Source organism: Notothenia rossii (genome assembly GCF_949606895.1).
Source record: "Notothenia rossii genome assembly, chromosome: 6".
NCBI lineage: Eukaryota > Metazoa > Chordata > Actinopteri > Perciformes > Nototheniidae > Notothenia > Notothenia rossii.
In genome coordinates, this window is record NC_136909.1 from 36,042,152 (window position 1) to 36,063,745 (window position 21,594).

Below are 21,594 nucleotides of genomic sequence, written 5' to 3' on the forward strand. Positions count from 1 at the left end.
TGTTTACAGTTCTGTTTCATATGGGTGTTGAGAGATGTATCCATAGATCTCTTAATTTTGCTCTCAAAGTGCATCAGATTGATGCTTTTAACTTCAATATTTAAAAAAAAATCTTCCCGGGGAGCATGTCCCCGGACCCCCCTAGAGGAGGTGAGGACCCCCCTAGAGGAGGTTAGGTCCACGGTGTTTACATGCTTATTTGTACAATATGTGTGCTTATGCTAACATCATAAGACAAAAGTTAGTTCCCTGTTGTGTGTAGTGAGAACGCGCTAGAGTGAGGGCTGCCCCCAAGCCAAAGCTCGCTTAGGGCCTCCAAAAGTCTAGGGCCGGCCCTGATTTCCTCTTCATGAAAACATAATCTTTTTAAAGTTTTGTATGTGAAAATCTGAATCTTTAAAGTCACTAAAGCTGTAAAATAAATGTAGTGCAGTAAGATCTACAATATTTCCCTTGAATGTGAATGTGTGGAGTAGAATATGGGGCAACGAAAGAAAATACTTAGGTAAAACACTTGAAATGTGTTCAGTAGCCTATTTGAGTAAATCTACGTAAGTTACTTTCCTACACTGTGTGTAACACATGTGCGCATTCATTAATAAGATAAATGCTGCTGTATTTGGTTGTTTTTCTAGCCTTTTTCGCTCAGTTTCAGTGGAATGCTGCAGCTGCAGTGATGTAGTTGAGCAGCTGCAGCCTGCAGGAGTCTGGACATGTGACCGCGTGCACACAGGAAGAAGAGTCAAGCAATGAGTCCGAGATTCCTCTCCTCCTCCGCTACAGAAAGCAACCTGAAACAGCAACAGCATGCCGTGCTGCGGAGTTCTGTGTCAGTATGAAACCAACAAATTGGTCCGGATCCAGAGCGTTAAGCTCGGCTCTCTGAAGTGGAGCCTGAACGGAGCCATTCTGCTGTTCATCTGGTGAGTGACCCGGACTGTCTCCGTCTTCTACCGACTGCTCCACGGTGGTCTGCCCGGGGAGCGGCTGCCTGCTCTCTGGAGGAGATTCACCCCCACAGGTCCCCGGTCAGTCGGTCAACATTACTACCGGCTGCCATGTCCTGGATTACAAACTGATATTAGAGTTTAAATTAAACTCAACCGCCTCTCGTTGATATAGTTATCAAAAAACGAACTTTTATTTGGTAGGAACTGCGTGTGTATGGTATTAGGCTAGTTATTCACACTACCTATATTATACGGTAGCCTACCCATATTCCCAAACATGTTTTCACTGCCAATATTTTACTTATTCTGTGTATACTCTGTAGAATATTTGTTTTAATATTTTTGGTCTTACAATGTGCCCTGTAATATTCCTACAGTGCTCAGAAAATACTTTTAGTGACCTTATTGAAATTAAAAAATGTGTTTAATGTTAAATAGATCGAAATGGAAAACATTTTTGGATGTGACAGTAATAGTACGGTTTGTATGAAATGTACATGTCAATGAAAAATGCAATCCTTACTGTTAGTTGGTATTTATATACATTTGTAATAATACACGACATCCCTGTGTGCTGTTTTGTATTATTTTGTTTCTTTTTGATTTAACTTTAAAATATGACATTACTGGGATAGTGTGCAATCATCAAGAGACAGATTAAAAAACACATTGTTCAATTTGCAAGCATCAGAGGCAGAGACAAATGATAGCTCTGCAACGATCAGTTGATTGACAAACAATTACTGTTTTGAAAATAAAAATTCCCCAAAACATTTAAACAAACATCTCTGTCACTTGTCTTTTGTGAGGATTTGCTGCCTTACACTGTTTTAGATCTAAATCACATTTATGGAGAAACTGCCCTTGATGTGAATTGCGTTTATTATCGCATTAAAAAATAAAATCCAATAATTTCTATTAGATACATTAGCAATGTTATTCACATTACCCTTATAGTAGTGTGAGTATTTTTACTGAATCTTTTTTAACATATTGTGTGTCATGGCATTACACAAGACTCAATTTTATTGTCAACCAACCGATTCTTTTTTGGTTCTTATTTTGCAGCATCATGTTGCTGTGGAACAGGAGCTACCAGGAGTTTGACCAGGTGGTGAGCTCTGTCACAACCAAGGTGAAGGGTGTGGCTCAGACGCAGCTCCCCGGGGTCGGGGACGTCGCCTGGGATGTGGTGGACTACAGCGGGCCCTCACAGGTAGGAGGTCCTCCGTGCTTCGGGCATAGAGTGGTGCAGTGATAATGTATTTTTGTATGCCTACCCGAGAGCTAGCGTCACAAGAGCCGCATTCACACCGCAGGACTTTCCCTGGTACTTTGGTTCTTTACTTCCGTTAGTACCAATAATGTCGCGTTCACACCGCCGGGACCACTCAGTGCCGGGAACTCTTTTGACCATTTTCAGTCCCTGCGAGAGAGGTGGTATGAACCTGGTGATAAAAGAGTGCCAATTTATATTCTATTTCTATTGGCTGGGCAAATTGCAAACCACCCCCGTTAGACTCTGAATTTTTTTTGTTAGGCAGCCATTTTTTTCCTCGCTCCAAAACCACATCCACACCTGAGCGAGTAGTTTTTTTGTACTTTAAAGCAGTTATGACCACACGTTATGACCACACACCGGAGCGGTGGAATGATGAGGAAGTGTCGGCGCTTCTGGCAATTTACTCTGAGGACGGGATGCAGCAGCTTCTACAGAAAGCAGTTCCCAACTCCAAATGTTTTGAGCAATGTTCGCAAAAGCTACTTGAGTGGCGTGATGCCGTTATTGTTATGTCTTGACTGTGCAATAAAACAAACAAACTGGCAAAGCTTTATTTATCGTGTCCCACCCCAAATTTGCAGAATAGAAGAATGTGAGAGCAGACAGGTGTCGGTGGTTGAATTTATCTACAATGTTGCAACCTTGTGCAGCAATGGCAGGGGCAGAAACACAAGTCTTACACACATAAACACAAGTAATTTATCATGTCATTTGTTTTAGATAAATAAGGGAAAAACACCAAACAACGGTTAATGTCCTTTTCCAAAATCAGCCTGAGGGGGTAATATATAATAAATACATAAAGATAAAGTCCATTTTTATAATGGGGTATTTTATTTGTAAATTACCCTTATAACCCAGCCTCATGGTGCACATGATTCTTTGCTTGGGACATTTTGTTGGTTTGAGTCATTTGAGCTCGGATTCTAGTAGGGACATAATAAAGTAACACGTATCTTAGGAAGATATGAACTTCATCTTGGTGAAGTTGATGCTGAATTCACTATTTAGTAGATAATCATGTGACACTTTATCTTTGCACTACGGTCTGTCTGCTGAGCCTACCTATTATATATATATATATATATATATCATGTACAGCGGGTGGGCTTTATACCCCCTCCCCCGTGTAGTTCTTCTTCTCTTGTTTTCTTTTGTACTCGCCGTGAAGTGGTTTTGTGGCCTGCCAGTAAACCCAGAGAAGAAGAAGACGAAGTGACGTCAGCGTAATCTTGCCTCAGGGAAAGTACTGCGGTGTGAATGCGATTGGCACTTGCCCCCTGGCGGATTCAGTGCCGGCACTAAAGTATGGCAAGTCCTGCGGTGTGAAAGCGGCTAAGGGCTCCATTGACAAAAATCTTTAGGGTTTGAAAGTAAGATCTGTGGCAAACATGATACTTATGTATTTTCAGCATTATAACCCCATTACATTTTCTTTTTGATTTTTGAAGTATCGTAACGTAATGCATAAGCAAACTACCAGCTAACTACCTAGCGTTAAGCAGCCAATATTCTGCGTGTTTACGTTTAGTAGTGTCAGTTAGTCGCTTGTAAGCAACTGCCCATTTTATAACACATAGAAGCTTAAGGTAATTGCAGACACATTTAATGTTGTAGAACAAAACGCAAACATTTCTTTAGCTTGTGTTAACTACAGACCCTATTTAGGAGGCCAACTAAAACACGTTAAGAAAAAACGCTGACTTTCAGAAGAGAGATCCAGAACTGGTAAAATGCTAAGTCATGTCCAGGCTTTATCACTCATTCCTACCACTCTTTTAGGTCTTTGGTAAAGAGCAGTATTTATGTTTTTTTTTCTGACTTTCAGGAAAAAAACTCCTTCTTTGTGGTGACCAATGTCCTCATGACAAAGAATCAGAAGCAGGGGAAATGCCCAGAGGTGCTCTTTTTTAACATCCTTATTGATTACATGTTATGTAGTTAAAGATGCTCCTAATTGTACAATGATTCCGATGAAAGGTTATTACTTATTTCGCAGCAGTGTTTATATTCCAGGTTCCCCTTAAAGGCAGCTTGTGTCGCACTGATAAGGACTGTGAGAAAGGAGGCTGGGATCAGCAGAGCCACGGTACACTCACTGCTCCTTCTCTACATTTACATGCACTCAACTTACAGTACTGTAGTAACCTGGGTAATGTAAAGCCTACTATACATGCAACCAATGATAGAAGATTTGTCAAGATGCGGGAGAAAAAGAGACAAAGACAGTGCTCACGATTGCAATTTCTTTTTTCAATATAAAGCCACAGTTTAAAAAAAAGAAAAGGATGTGGCCTACAGTTGCAAACGCGATGCAACGGCTCAAAACGTTTCCATTCTGAGAAACACGCTGCAGTTTCAAAAAAGTATCCAAATATAATAAACAACACCTGCCAAAACACATGCAGCTAAAGAAACATCTTCACCAACAATGTTTCTAAAAGCCCTGTATGAACGAAACGCTGCAATTACAAAACGGTGGACAATAAAAAGTGATGCACACAGCTGGGACCGGAGCGCTTGTTGACGTTCGGGGATTATAAAGTTGGAAAACTGTCAGTGGAAACTTGCCTGAAATGTAATACATCTTTGGCTTATGACAAAGTGATCGCATGATTCCTTCAAATGTTATTGCGGATCTGCTGTAAACTAGCTAGCTAACGTAGCTAACCTAGCCATTTCAAATATGCTGTCACAATTATGAAACAGACTAACTCTGCCAACAGTGACAGTTTGCTTACTTTATAATCCGCGAACATCAACAAGCCAATGGTCACTTTTTTGTGGTCCTGTTTCAATTTTGAGCTTCTTGCAGCATTTTTTATTGTAAATGAAATGTGGGTTTCTGCAGTATTGACCTGAAATTAGATTTAGCCTTCTTGAAGTAAAAGTTTTAACACCATTGTGCCGAAGAACTCCGACAAAACATAAAGTATATAAGAATATGCATCAACGTAAACTTGATGAACTAAAGTCAAATAACTAATTTCAAAATGAAACATTGCATTATAACTATTGATGCAATAATGTGTTTATCCATCCAATGTTGCATCTTGTAAATGTGGGGGTTATTTTATTGACCCTTGGTCAATAAAGTTTTATTTAAATGTAAAATAATAGAGCGTAGTTTATGTGTTCATTGCATTTCCCTCTGAAGTGTAGTAGAGTTAAAGAAAGTGGCAGAAAATGCTCAACAAGCAATTGCACCTAAGTGAAGTGCATAAGTAAATGTACTTAGTTACTTTCCACCGCTGTATGCAACAGAGCTGTTTACTCTGTTTTACCTCATTTTGGAAGCATTATCCATTAATTTAGTTGGAAGAAAAATGTAATTATTACAATAGTGTTGATACAAGTCAAAAATGTTGCTGTTGAAAGCAAATGATTTAGACTTGTGACTATAATTTATTGAATATCTCACTTCTGTCTTATTCGCCAACACATTCTTTTCCCAAGCGAGTAAGTTTAATTTAAAACCAGTTTTCACAAGAGGAAGAGGAATTTATCGATAACTTGTTGCAGTGTTATCCTCAGGCAGTAGCTTTCAGCTCTCTGCTAAAGATTTGTGCCACAGTCGAACTGTAAACACCTTATATTCTACGTTTTTTCTAACTGAGTTGTGACAGAATCCGTTGAGTTGAAATACAACACTGTTTATTTCCCTGTACAGGGATTAAGACGGGATCATGTGTGAAGTTTGACGTGTTGAGGAAAACCTGCGAGGTCTCTGCCTGGTGTCCAGTGGAAACAAAGAGGAGTCCTCCGAGGTAAACTGCACATACATTTACTGTATTTATCTGAAGTGCCCAACAACCCACTGACTTGGGCAAGTCTTTTTGTGAGCTGCCTCAATCAGAAAACATGGGATTCAACAAGCCATATCAAATACAGGCTCATTAGAATATTGCCCCCCATCGGAGGGGTCTCCACCCACAGCTTGTTAATGTGCAGAATATATATTTTTGCAAGCCAATCAAAGCAAACTTGGCATTTCCAGAAGGGTAATTAAAGAGGCATGCGCTAAAATAGAGCGTATCAGTCAGAGGGTGGGTACGGGTGTATTAAATAACACACTGAAGCATGCAAACATGCCCTAGTTGTAACCCAAAGTACAAATATGAACCTGAACATGAGAATGATGTCCTCTTTAACTTCACTTGATCCTCTGATATCATTTTGAAAAACAAATACAACAAAATATAACTTAAAGGGGACATATGTTGCACATTTACAGGTTCATATTTGTATTTTGTGACTCTATTGTGACATGTTTACATACTTTAATGTTCAAAAAGGTCTTTATTTTTCTCACACTGCCTGTTCTGCTGCACCAATTTTCACCCTGAAACCAGAGCCCAGTCTGCTCCGATTGGTTGTTCTGTTGTGATTGAGAATATGAGACACATCATTTAGTTACATTCTCTAAAAAGCCTCTGCAACATCAGCAAACAGCAGACATTGTTAGACACTAGCCGGTGTAGATAGTGTAGCATTTAGCAGAGAAAGGAACAGATTTCCCTCACAAGATGTGATGGGGGCCTCTTGCGTGAAGTTTGGGATTTAAGCCTTTGCAGAACATTTACATGCCTAAAACCTATATAAAACACATTGTGAACACAACACTGACATCATAACATTTAAGTTGCACATTGTTTTTCATTTACAGTAGTGTATCGCATTGTCTCTCTTTTAGCTCTATTTTATGTCTCCACCATCTTCCGAGGGAAATCTGTTCCCTTTGCTGCTAAATGCTACACTATCTACATCGGCAACAAGTTTCTGCTGTTTGCTGATGTTGCAGAGGCTTTTTAGAGTATTTTTCTTAATCTGTGTTTCCCAATGAAAATGTACTGCATAACGTTCATAATTGTCCTTGATGCAGGCCTGCACTGCTGGCAGCAGCTGAGAACTTCACCGTCCTCATCAAAAACAATATCAGGTTTCCTGCATTCAACTACATCCGGTGAGGCAGCTGTATGTTGATGTACATTGAAACAGTTTCCTAACTTTAGGCAGCTTTGTTTGCCGCAGTTTAAATCTTAAAAAAACATTGAGAAAAACCTCAACACACTGAATTAGCTTTAAAGTATGTTGTTCCTCGCACCTTAATGTATATTTGAGAAATATTAATGTCATAAAAAGTAAGAATGTATATATTCTGTAGTAAAGGAGATGATATTTGTGGGACAATGGTCGGGGTGCAACTATTTAAAAAAATTGTACTATTCTCCTCTGGCTGGGTTTATTTACCATTCTTCATCTCTCATTTGCATATCATCAAACTGTTTAAGCATTGAGCTAACTTATTTATTTTTATCATTTTTTGGTTTCTGTGTATTTTAAAGTCCATCTTTTGTTGTAGAAGGAACATCCTCCCGAACATGAACGACGCCTACCTGCGAAGCTGTCAGAGAGGAGGAGACCCTCTGTGTCCCATCTTCAGGCTGGGGGACGTCGTTCGAGAGGCCGGGGAGAAGTTCTCTGAGATGGCTGTAGAGGTTAGGGCACATGTTTTAAAACATTTTCCTGTACATCTTTTTTTCCAACAACGTTTTGGTTTTTAGCCACAGTTCACTGACACCACAGTGACCAGATCTGCTTTTCTCTAATTCACTTTCACTGTTTGGGTTTCACTCTGTTGTCCTTATATAGGGATCAAATACTGTTGAAATGAAACAAGCAAAAAAAGGAAGTCTAGCTTCTGCAAACTTTCTTCAAATTGTCTGGATGCAAGTGGGAAGTTAGCTATGACACTATAAATACTAAACAACGTTTGTACCGTAATCTTCGGAATATAAGGCGCACCTGAATATAAGCCGCAGCAGCTAAATTGAATGATGTGTACATATATAAGCCGCACTGGACTATAAGCCGCAGGTGTTTTAATGTTTAATTACCATATGTAAGGGTTCGTGCACAGAGGGGATTGTCGGGAAAGAGATGGCTGTTTGAGGAAGCTCCCATTTATTAACATTTCAACAAACAAGTTGCATATTTGCATAACGTATTCAAGTGTTACCATTTAGTGCAATAGTAGCTACAGAACATGTACTGTGCTTTGTAAACTGTACTGTATCACATAGCATTTCAGACACACAAACTTTTCAACTTTCAAACTTAAACGGTGCGCTCCCAGCGCACGTACCGGCAGTGATCTACAGCAGCGGTTTTCAACCAGTGGTACGGGGACAAACTGTCTCGCTCTCGTAATGTCTGTCTGTCTTGCTCTCATTCTGTCTCTCGTACCACTCTCGGTTCCACTTTTACTTTTGCGCGCTACCTGTCTCACTCTTTTCCGGCCTCCAGCTTTTCCTGCTGGAACCCGCCGCTTAAAGGTAGGGGTCCGCGCGGACCGGCCATAGAGCCCATAGAGTTAAAGGTGGTGGCCGTTAGCTGTAAAAATCCATAGATTAGCCGCACCGTTATATAAACTGCAGCGTCGAAAAATGGGAAAAAAGGCGCGGCTTATAGTCCGAAAATTACTGGTACTTAAGAAATCACTTGAGTTTTCTGCTCTTATTTGTTATTATAATTATCTGATGTTTCTTCACTCTAGAAGATTTGTTTAAAGAGGACATTATGCTCTTTTTCAGCTTCATATTTGTATTTGTATTTAGTGTCTCTACTCGGTAGATAAAAACATGTCACAGTAAAGTATATTAGAGTATATTGTAGGTGACTGGCCCCTTAGCCGATTACCTACAATGTGTTGGAGCGCTAGCCAATGGAAGTGCAAGTGTTACATAGTGATGTCATTATGTTACTAAAGTAAAGTCCAATGAAGGCATTTCAGGCAGGAGGCAGTGTGTGGAAGAGAAACTCCCTCTGGAGGGAACAAAGGGATTTTAGCCTTTGCAGACCATTTACATGCATTAAAACCTATAGAAAACACTACAGAGGTAACACCCCCTAGCATAACAGGGCCTCTGAAAAAAGAAAAAATATCCTTCTTCCAAATGGACTTTAAAATAAGATTGTACTGCACCGATAGCCCTGATTCTTTCAAATTTCAAGACACACATTTTAAATGTTTAGAAAAATCTAAAAATACTATAATTTTAATTGGAAACTCCATTGGCAATGTATAAACTAAGACTTGAAGGACTCTGTCATAGAAAGAAATGATGCTGTGACTTCATCATGAAAACAAGCAATTTTATATTTTTGCTTGATGAGATTAAATTGAGGATGCATTAAATTATTCTGTATTTGTATTATATCCAAAATAGTTAGCATTATTTTTCATCAAGTGCAGTACTAATGCACTTAGTTCCTCACCTCCCCCACTACCCCAACATGTTCAATTATCTTTTCGGAATGTGATATTTAAAGGTCCCATGTCATGCTTTTCTGGTTATTACCCGTCCCCTTCTGTGTTATGAAGGTTTTTATGCATGTAAACGGTCTGCAGAGTCAAAACCCTCAAAGTACACCCTGTAGCGAGTAAAACTCTAACACAGAAAATCCCTCCCCAAAACGCCTCGTTGGAGATACGTCATTGTCCATTTGATTCTTCCGGGTACGCATGATGTCAACCGTACCCGGAACGAAATGGACCAATCCGTGGAGCCGTTACGTTACGTCCTCGGAGCCGTTACGTTAAGCCCCCGCTGATTGGTCCAAATTGACCAATCCACGGACTTCCTCACACAAACACTCAGTGCAAGCAGCTCTGCTGATTTCCCCTCCCTGGCTGCAGGCTGATAACAGACAGTTGGGATCGCGGCAAAATTCTCTCTGCAGACCCATTCTCACAGCGTTTATCAACCTTTTTCTTACTCAATATCAAGCCACACTTATTGTTTTTACTTCGGCTGTGACTTTGTGTGTGCTCAGGATGAGTTTGGCTGTGTTTCGCTGTCAATCGCTAAACAAGGAAACAACACCTCCACAGAGCTTAGCGCGATTCACAACGTCCCGACCAATCAGAGCACACTGTGCTCACAGGGAGGGTGGGGGCTGGAGCTATTGGAGCTATAACGAGCTGTTAAAGGCAGAGAGTGAAATTCAGTGAATACACGTAGTTTACAGAGATGCCGTATGAGAAACCAATGTGAGTTTGGAAAATTGCACAATATAAATCTATTCTAGTAGACCTCAACAATGGAATTATGATCAGTGGAAATGGCCATGACATGGGACCTTTAACATTGCCTTTACAACAGGGAGTGATATAAAAGGTCATTTTCTGTGTTTTCTTCCGATGATCAGTTTTGAGTTTAATAATTTAACCCACACTCCCTCTGTTTGACCACAGGGTGGCGTTATCGGCATCCTGATAAAATGGGACTGCAACCTGGACCGGCTGATGCAGCGCTGCCTGCCCCGATACTCCTTCAGACGGCTGGACGAGAAGGAAAGCAACAGGACCCTGTACCCCGGCCTCAACTTCAGGTGAGCCGGGGTCAAAGGTCAACCTCACAGTCAGAAATGTAGGAGCTTTGTTTATTTAAGTCATCCAAAAGCCAAAGGTTTGTGCTGATAAGAAAAGGCCAGGACTATATATGAAAACAATCAGAGCTTCAGTGGTTCCCCATATGTTTTCCTGTGGGATGAAAAACATTTAGGCCAATGGAATACAAAATAAAGTAGTCTTAGTGTTCTGCACAATGACTGGCTGATGATTTAATTGACTAAAAGGCCAATACATCAGTGTGGCTCAAGCTATCACAGTGTGAACAACCTCTGCTAATGAAACGTTTACATGAAACAGAATGGATAAGTGAGACCAGTAAAAAAACAGGCACAATTTAATGTCAGATTTCACGTAAAAATAAACCGCTCAGTTTATGAGGCTCTTCTATCGGGGTAAGCTGTGTGCTGCAGTGTTTTTGTGATCCATCATATCGGCTGTCTTCTGATCAGATATGCAAAGTACAACACAGTGAACGGAGTGGAGGAGCGGACGCTGTACAAAGCTTTCGGGATCAGGTTTGACGTCATGGTGTTTGGACAGGTGGGTTGGTTTTCCCCCATTTATTTTTTTCTTTACTTTTTGGGATTTCATATATTTATTTATTTTAAGTTCTCTATTTGTTCAAATCAATTTAGACTTAGACTTAACGAGTATAGTGACCGTTCAGAACAGGCTGATTACCCGGAAATACTGCTCGCTTGAGGATTGCTCATCAGATTTTCTTGACACTCACCACTTTGGCTCCTAAGCAATACAACAGCCATCTGTGAAGAGGATTAGATACACTGATTTTGTGATATACAAATTACAGGCATGCAGACAAGTATTTCTTCCTTTAAAGTTAGATTTGCACTGCCACAGCCCTACCTATTAACCAAACGGCACCAAATGTGTTATGGTCACCCTGAAATAATCAACCCGGTATCACGGCAAGACGTGAACATGTGACGATTTAGTCCCTTCAAACGTGACAGTTACACGGTATTGTTAACCCATGTTAACCAGTGGAGAAATAACCGGAAATGCCAAGCAAATGCTACCCCGACGTAATGATTTATTTTTTAATAGTCACACTCGATTACGCCGATTTTCTTGTTTCCCCAGCTGGTCGACACCTCTTTTAGCAGAAACAAAGGCTACATTAATGTATTAAATCGATGTTAATCCATGCGTGTGGATCATAGGTGTGGATGTGGAATTAACTGACGTGACGTTGTGCGATTGAGTTGCCAGGCAACAGCTTCGGTTCATGTTAATTTACAAACTCTTCAACTCCAACCATAGTTATATTTAAAAACATGTTAGAAGGCCTCACGAAATACTTTAATGCAAATTCAAATGTAAATGTGAAGGAATGTGTGTATAACAAAATACATCGGTGATAAACGAAACCGGAAACTGACGTAGGCAAAATCCTCAGCTCGATGATTGGATGGTTTAGCCGCAATGCATGCTGGGATTTGGTGTTTATGTGATTTTTAAAAATAAAATAATACTTTATTCCGAGTGTGCTTGCTTTTCTCTTTGAAAGTCATCACATAACGGCATTGTAATACACGGTTCGGCTGCATTAAATATTACATATCTGCCGTAGTTCTCTATTTATAGAGCCCTGATGAGAAGACTTCTAGACAAACAGGAGAACTGCCGCCAAAACTGAAAACGTGACGCGGATCATAAATATATAAGCAATTAAACAGCTTCTTACATTTCTTTTCACACAATACGTCTCCTCGCAGTATCAAAACTAATTCGGCTGACTTTTATATTTTATCTAATTGGTAGATAGGCTGTATTTACACCATAACGGGCAAAGCTGATAGAAAGGGACACCTGGTGGTTAAAGCACGTTATTGAATTGTATTATTTTATTATTAGATATTAATTGGAGGATGTGCAAAACAGACAAACTAATGAGGCTTAATTTAAACATTAAAGAGTACTTTAGGTTAAGGTCTTCTTTTGAATAAGAAAAAAGCTATGGGGTTGTAGAAGAAGAATATGCAGGGTTCGTACGGGTGCTTGAAATCCTTGAAAATGCTTGAAATTTGACGTGGTGTTTTCAAGGTTGGGAAAGTGCTTGAATTTTGGGAATGGGGCTTGAAATTAAGATAAAGGGCTTGAAAATGTAAATGCTTTACTTTTACAATAAATTGCTGTCTGACTGAATAGTTCGCTTTTTAGATTAAAAGAAAATAATTGCTTCTACATAAAACAACTCCGCTGCGGCCTTCCCGCGCTATGCGCGCGACCTGCAAGTGTTTGTGTTACGTGTGACCTGGGCATTCTGATGAGAGTGATAGATGACAGTGTGCCAGGAGGTTGCAGTTTCAACGAGCGTTGGCTAGCAGAAGACAAATACAAGCTATGGCTAAGACGAGGGTCAAGCCCACGAGTAGCCTCCTGCAAAGTTTGCAAAAATAACGATGCGAGAGTCTGCGCTGATGAGCCACATGAAAGGTACGCCGTAGTAGAGCATTTTTGATTAGGACGTTGCATGTTACGTTTGTTTAAGCTAACGTTAGCTAGCTGAATAGCGAACTCGATTGAGGGATAATAATAATAATTGCAGGGGACAATCATTTCAGAGGAGCGTACCTATGTTATGTGCGTTATAGTCCGCCATCCTGTGGTGTTCAGAGGATGAAGCACTCACGGCATTTCGTGTTATAGTCACAAAATATAATCTATTGATTCGACACTCTATTGTATTTCTACTGGTAGTATGTTTCGTGCCTAAACCAAATGTGACTTGCTTTATCGAAATCAGTCACATTGACCCGAAGACACATTTTCGTTTGTATTACTGGTCTGGGGGAAGCTCGCGAGTGTGTTTGTGTATTTTTGGGTTTGTGTACCGGGGGAACACTTACAAGGAACACCGGCTGTTGCTATGCTTGCTGTGATGTTACATTTGTCCGTTCTCTGCTTGTAATTATGCCGTCACAAGCTTCAAAGTTGTATTTATCATCTGAATTTGCCAAAACAAGTTTAATATTCTGAAAGCCAATACTTTGTTTATTTGAAAACAGATGAAAACAAACTGTCTTTTATATGAAATTGAAGTATTATACAAGTAAAACTACATTATGCTTTAATCCCATGTAATTGTAGAATGAACACAGTCTTCCTTTGAAGATGTATAAGTCAGGTGTCTTGAATAGTCAAAATTACCTACAAATCATTGTACACATTTAAATATTATTTTCCACTTGTTACCATTGTGAGTCTATTTTTATGCAGCTCTGCGTGATTTTGTGGCTACAATTCAGGCTAATACACTACCAGAGGTGGAATAAGTTGGATATTGTACTTGAGTAAAAGTACAAGTACTCAGATCTTGTACTTGAGTAAAAGTAGAAGTACTCAGATCTTGTACTTGAGTAAAAGTAGAAGTACCAGAGTGTAGGAATGCTCTGTTACAGTAAAAGTCCTGCATTCAAAATGTTCCTCAAGTAAAAGTAGAAAATAATTCTCATCAAAATATAGTTAAAGTAGCGACAGTAAAAGTAGTAATTGTGCAGATTGGTCCATTTCAGAATAATATATATGGTATGTTTTATAATGATTGATCATGAAAGTGTTCTCAAAGCTGGTAAAAGTGCAGCTAGTTTGAATGACTTTGTATACTGCAGGGTAGCTTGTGAATTTACTCCAGGTGGAACTAAAGTCTGATTTAACATTTGGTTATATTTCACATCATTCATCCACATAAGTAACTAAAGGGATTAAATACATGTAGTGGAGCAAAAGTACACCATTTACCTTTGACTTACGTTTACTGCCAACCTAAAAGTACCTCAAAAATAGTAATCAATAATGTATTGAAAAGGTATTTGGCTGATTGTTGTATATTGGCTCAGACAGGTTATATGGGATGCCCAGTCTACGTACAGATGGTTTACTAATTTTAAGATATTAAACTTAGTTTTCTTTTCTTTAATTTTTCATCCTCGTGTAGAAGGCTATCACGAAGCACACATTTGGTTGTTTATTGCATAAAGAACATCTGATTTAATGTGAGGTAGGGAAATAATCATTTGAGTATGTGTATATAAATATGTAATTTACAACAGCTGTAAGATGCTTGAAAAGCTGGAAAATGCACCTTGAAAATGCTTGAAAAGTGCTTGAATTTGACTTTGGAAAAGGTGTAAGAACCCTGAATATGGAGGGATGAAATCCTCTTTAATGGTTACACATGCAGAGCACAGAGCACACACAGTGACATTTGTATCTACAGATAAATATTAAGCCTGACAAAGTACTTAACGTCTAATATATTGCTTTCCTGCAATGTTAACTATGTTTAAGCACTTATTTGTTTATTATTAAACTGATTTTATACATATGTATTATACTATAAGATGTATGTAGATAGTATAAGAAATGTGCAGAATGACAGTTTAATGGTGGAGGTATACACACATATTGATAGATTTCTTGTAATGCACTGTTGAGGAACCTGCGACCCAAGTTTTTCATTCATTGCATAAGTACACCGTAGTTGTGTATAATATGATATGTCAATAAACCTTAGCTTAGAAAATCTTGAAATCTTGAAAGGGGTGTGCAAACTAGTCATTATATACAGTCTTTAATGAACTATTAGTAGAGAATAAAGAGTAATGAATATACTTTATAGGGATCCTATTAACATCTAATAATAAAATAATAAACTTCAATAACGTTCTTCAACCACCAGGTGTCCCTTTCTATCAGATCTGCACCGTTATGGTGTAAATACAGCCTATCTACCAATTGGATCAAATATAAAAGTCAGCAGAATTAGTGTTGATACTGCGAGGAGACGTATTGTGTGAAAAGAAATGTAAGATGTTGTTTAATTGCTTATATATTTATGATCCACGTCACGTTTTCAGTTTTGGCGGCAATTGTTCCTGTTTGTCTAGAAGTCTTCTTAGCAGGGTTCTATAAATAGAGAACTACGGCAGATATGTAATATTTAATGCAGCCGAACCGTGTATTAAAATGCCGTTATGTGATGACTTTCAAAGAGAAAAGCAAGCACACTCGGAATAAAGTATTTTATTTCTAAACAACGTGTTCAGATTTCACATAAACATCAAATCCCAGCATGCATTGCGGCTAAAACATCCAATCATCAAGCTGAGGATCTTGCCTACGTCTATTTCCGGTTTCGTTTATCACCAATGTATTTTGTTATACACACATTCCTTCACATTTACATTTTAATTTGCATTAAAGTATTTTGTGAGGCCTTCTAACATGTTTTTAAATATAACTACGGTTGTAGTTGAAGAGTTTGTAAATTAACACGAACCGAAGCTGTTGCCTTGCAACTCAATCGCACAACGTCAAGTCCGTTAATTCCACATCCACACCTATGATCCACACGCATGGATTAACATCGATTTAATACATTAATGTAGCCTTTGTTTCTGCTAAAAGAGGTGTCAACCAGCTGGGAAAACAAGAAAATCGGCGTAATCGAGTGTGACTATTAAAAAATAAATCATTACGTCGGGGTAGCATTTGCTTGGCATTTCCGGTTATTTCTCCACTGGTTAACATGGGTTAACAATACCGTTTAGCTGTCACGTTTGAAGGGACGAAATCATGACATCTTCACGTCTCCCAGCATGGTAAATCGTCACATGTTCACGTCTTGCCGTGATACCGGATTGGAAATAATATCTACACATGAGCAGCACATTTTTGGAATGAAGGCATTTTCACAAACTTTTAGAGCCAGTGTAGCACACTTGGACATACAAAGGACTTATAAAATCCTTTTACTTCGTTATTCCATTCTGAAATATACAAGTACGCATTCACATGGCCCGTTCTAATAGGTGATGTCTTCACATTAACATTCATTTACATTCAGACATAAAATACCAAAAGCCTGCGTACAATTAACCCGCTAACACATTAACTATCACTTTCAGCAATTGCTATTTAGTTACAATACAGGCATTAGTCCAATTAAGCTAGCAGGTGACGCATTGTATCACATATTGCAACCTTTAACTGGTAAAACTACGACAAAATACAATTTACTTTACCTACCAAATAATGCATTGCACATGAACATATCAGAAAAGTATAGGTTATTCAAAACAAAAAATACATTAAGAGTGCTTTTGCAATGTTAGACAGTTTCATGTCCATTACCAAGCCAACTTGGGGTCCCACACCAGCTAAGGCAACACTGTATCAAACATAAAACATAAGATTAATCTGTGATATAGCAGTGATTTTCTTTAGAATTGATGATTGCTCAAAATGTGTAGGAGTAATTGTTGAAAAAATATTTAAATATTATTTAAATACTATTTTTCCAATGTGGCGGAAAATGTAGAAACAAATTGGCTCTGATTAAACGGAAAAATGCACCTGGACCCAAATAATTGAGGGAATAAAATATTTACTTTGTGGAGAGGAAATTGATCACAATGCCATATCTGATCAATAAAAGATCCTATCCTATCCTTTTTGACCTTGCACACAGGAGCTCCTGACTTCAGTTTGTCTAAGACCCTTGACGAGAATGTGTAAAAATAAAATCAAAGTGACCGTTGATGTGTTTTCCAGGCGGGAAAGTTCAGCTTCATCGTGCTCATCATCTACATCGGATCAACGCTGTCGTACTACGCTCTGGTGAGAGACCACAAAAGTGTCCATTCATGCATTTCTACACAATGGCCGTCAGTGTTGGAGTATACAAAAGTGAGACTTTAAATGGTGGACGCATCTGGACTAACCGAATGAATTTCACTACAGAAAAGAGCTAAATAAGCTCAGTATGTGAGAAGAACACCACAGAACGCAATTGGTGGAAATGTTGAGAGTAAGAGCTGTGGCTGCAGCAGAAACAAAGTCTTATTTAGAATACATTTGTATGCAACAAAACAGATTCCACTGTGGACTTTGGTGCATGATGGTCTCCGTTCAGAGATGAATCGTTCAGTCAGAGTGAAACCACGTTAGGAAATCATGGAGGAAGTGTCTGTGATGAAACTGATGCGGATGTTTCCCAGTCTGGAGTTTGACTTTATCTCTCTCTACTGTCTTTAAACCCCTTTTTATAAAGCAATATTAGGATCAATAAACACCATCACTAGTATCACTACAAAAAGTGCACCTTATGCAGAATGGGCTATTTCAGAATATTGTTTATTATATTACTGGTGTAAATGCATGTAAATGGTCTTTAAAGGCCAAAATCCCAAAGTTCCCAGAGAATTGTGTAAGTGATCAAGTCAATGCAGGAGTCTATTTACATGTACATAGAATAAGATATACAAGAACAGAATGTCAAATTAAATATTGTACAGTGAAATTGTAGTGAAAACTATTTGAATTTATAAATTGTAACAACTGAATGCTTTAGGTTATGGAGGCACTTAACAGAGAAATGGTTTTCTCATCCTCTTAAATTGATACAGGCATATTTGTTTTAAACTCAAATCAGAGGCAGCTGGAGGATTGGAAAGCGAATTTGAAGCAGAATGAGTGTGTTGTACATGAAGTGTAAAACTCTCCGTCTTATTCTCAAGACGACTTTGATGATCGACTGGCTGATTGGAACCAGATGTTACTCTGCAGATGTCGGACAAAACTACTCCGAGAAGAAAGTGGAGTCAGTCCAGGACAAACAGAAGGTGATGAATGGTTTAATACAGCAGATGATGTGGTATCATATATTTTTCTGTAAACCCATTGTTAAAGTGTTTTCATAATGTGTGTTGCAGTGCATTCTCTGCGTGTCTTACGTCGATGAAAACAATATCCGATTGGTGAAGATATCACAGAAGAATAGTTTACAAGACATCACACCGATATCTGTCCAGCCACACAAGGTGAGCCTGCTGCAGACGCCTGAATAATAATACATAGTAGTGGTTCTGTCCTAATAATGACATTCAAACAGTGCAGTGGGAATATTTATAGACTTACAAAAAGCATTTGACACCATAGATCACAATATTTTACTGATAAAACTGGAACGGTATGGCATCAGAGTGGTGGGATTAAACTGGGTGAGAGATTATTTAAGCAACAGACAACAATTTGTTGAAATTGGTGAACATAAATCAGAATACATGAACATAACTTGTGGAGTACCTCAGGGGTCCGTGTTGGGTCCAAAGCTGTTCATAATATACATCAACGACATTTGCAGAGTATCAAATATATTGAAATTTATTTTATTTGCAGATGACACTAATATGTTTTGTTCCAGTGACAATTTGAAAGTACTAATGGCAGATAACAGCAGAAAGGATTAAAGTAAAACACTGGTTTGACACAAACAAATTATCATTAAATATAAGCAAAACAAAGATTATGTTATTTGGAAAACATAAAACAAATCCACAGGTGCAATTAATACTAGATAACATAAACATAGAAAGAGTATATGAAAGGAAGTTCCTTGGTATGGTTTTAGACCACAAAATCAGCTGGAAACCTCATATCACTCATGTAAAAGCAAAACTGGCTAAAACTATCGCAATATTGGGAAAAGCCAGATACATTCTGGACTATAACTCATTGTATACTCTATATAACACACTAATATTGCCATATCTGATTTACTGTGTGGAGATTGGGGGAAACACGTACAAAACCAACCTACAGCCGTTATGCACATTACAAAAAAGGGCTATAAGAGTTATCAATAATCTTGAACACACTAATGTATTATTTTTGAAGTCACACATATTGAAGTTCATTAATCTGGTTAAATTTAAAACGGCACATTCATGTACAGAGCAAGACATAATCTACTACATAGGAAATTAAAAACATTGTTCGTAGAGAGAGAGGATTGGTATAATTTGAGAGGAAATCTACATTTTAAACAACTCAAGGTCAGAACAACTCTGAGAAGTATGAGTATAGCAATCTGTGGGGTGATTTTATGGAATGGTTTGGAGCAGGAGTTAAAACAAAGCATAAGCACACTTCAGTTTAAAAGGATGTACAGAAACACTTTTTTGAAAAACTATGAGAATGAAGAGAGGTGATTGAAGATGAGAAATTATTGTAAATGTATGTATAAATGTAAAGATGTGAGTAGGAATAACTTGCAGAAATGATTTAAAGGATAATCATTGATTAGCAGTAAGTAAGGGGTGGGAATTAATAAGCATTGTTATGAATATTGATAAATACTGTATTCTAACAATAGGGTATTCTGTTTTTCACATTTATTATTTTTTATTTCTTTTTTAAAATCTGTTCGAAATAAAGATGGAAATGAAATGAAATGAAAACCTAAAATAGATATTTAGCTCCAAGCTAAAGTTAATTTTTTTTGTCACTTTCAAGGTTGAAACATAATCAGGTTAGAATTACAATAAAAGCTCATTGCTTGCTGCTCCATTGCTATGACCCACGGTGGAAAATCACGTTTATAGAGCTTCTTATCAAGTTAGATTACGCATTGTATTGTTTTATCGTGCTTATCGTTAAAAATTAGTTTCAGTCTTCTAGTCAATAACTCAAAAATCATCAAAACTAAACATTTATCTTTTACAGCATTGCACCTGTATTTGTTTTATCTCCCCCCAAAATACTCTCACCATTGGATACAGTGATGTGTGCTTCTCCTGACAGGAGGACACAAGACACCTCGGAGCCTGTCTGCTTCTGCCGGGCGTCAGCATGGATCAGGACCATCAGCCTCCCCTTGACCATAAACCTGGCCCGGCCCCAAAATCCAGCCCCCCCGCCTGGTGTAAGTGTGCCCGCTGCACCCCCTCCTCCCTCCCCCAGGAGGAGCTGTGCTGCAGACGGAGCGAGGGCGCCTGCATCGCCTCGTCTCCTCTGTTCCAGCAGTTGGTGCTGCGTCACTCCCTGCTGGAGGCCGTCCTCCTGTACCGGGACCCTCTGTCTGCCCCCGCTGGTCCAGGCCAAACCGCCCTGCGTCACTGCGCCTATAGTCAGTACATCAGCTGGAGATTTGGGGTCCCACCCCGCAACAGCCACCCTGCCATCCCCAGCTGCTGCATAGGGAGAGTCCGGGGCGAGTACCCGAGTCCAGACGGGAAGTACAGTGGCTTCAGGCCCACCAGGATGGTTTCCATGCAGGCCTGCGCTAACGGAGAGCTGTGAGAGGAGGGGGTCCACTTTAAAGATCAAAGACTCCTCTGTTGACTAACCCACTAACAGTGCTGGTACGTTAAATTTGGCTTACAAAGTAAAACAATCAATGCATTAACTTTGAAAGCTTGCGTCTAGTCAGAAGGCAAATGAAAGGATGACAACAATTCTCACTGAGTCAATAAATCACTGCATTTACTAATATCTGTCAAGTCATTTTGCATCTTTGTAAATATAAGCAATTTTTATCAAATTCACTTCCTTCAAGCAGCTTTTTGCCATTTATATAGAGCAGAAACATCATTTTAGAAACCCCTTACATGCTGAGAGAATACCCTTTTCCTGCCAGGAATGTGTTCACATCCTTCATATCGCATGGAAGAAAAGGATTTTGTTCCTAAATGGAAAGAATAAGGAACATTTGAACAACTAATTCACTGTTTTGGAATGATAAATTTGCCTCTCAAAGCAAAACGAAAAATGCATTAAGTGCTTTAGCTTGCGTTCAGTCAGGAGATGAATGAAAGGATGAGGAAGATCCTCACAATAAATCACTGCATTTAGTAATATCTGTCAAGCCATTTGGCATCTTATGGCGCATTTCCACAGCAGGGCCTCGCACGGTTTAGTACGGTATAGTTAGGCCTTGGTAGGCCAGGCTCACTTTATGCTGCGTTTCCGTTACGGCCCGTCTACACAGCAGCGTTAAAAAAATCTTGAAAATCTTGGAGTTGGGCGTGTCTGAAAGCTTGGGGATTTTTTTGCGAGTAACGCGACCAACAACCAATCACATGAATCTCCCGCCCCCGACATACAAAGCAAAAAACCCCGGGGATTTTATGCGAGCAATA

At 39.0% G+C, this 21,594-nt stretch overlaps 1 protein-coding gene across 2 annotated transcripts; it reads left to right on the forward strand.

The window, feature by feature from the left end:
* The first annotated feature begins 649 nt into the window (after positions 1-649).
* Positions 650-20,945, forward strand: p2rx7 (purinergic receptor P2X, ligand-gated ion channel, 7). Of its 2 annotated transcripts, none has more exons than XM_079690208.1 (13): positions 650-923; positions 2,019-2,166; positions 4,061-4,132; positions 4,249-4,321; positions 5,903-5,999; positions 7,115-7,195; positions 7,595-7,730; positions 10,490-10,626; positions 11,098-11,188; positions 17,228-17,293; positions 18,193-18,297; positions 18,388-18,495; positions 20,258-20,945. In XM_079690208.1, exons 1-13 carry the CDS (start codon positions 808-810, stop codon positions 20,753-20,755), a joined length of 1,728 nt encoding a protein of 575 aa, XP_079546334.1. In that variant the 5' UTR covers positions 650-807; the 3' UTR covers positions 20,756-20,945. The 2 variants fall into 2 exon arrangements, with proteins under 2 accessions (XP_079546334.1, XP_079546335.1); XM_079690209.1 differs by having other exon boundaries at positions 905-1,028.
* The last annotated feature ends 649 nt before the right edge of the window (positions 20,946-21,594 follow it).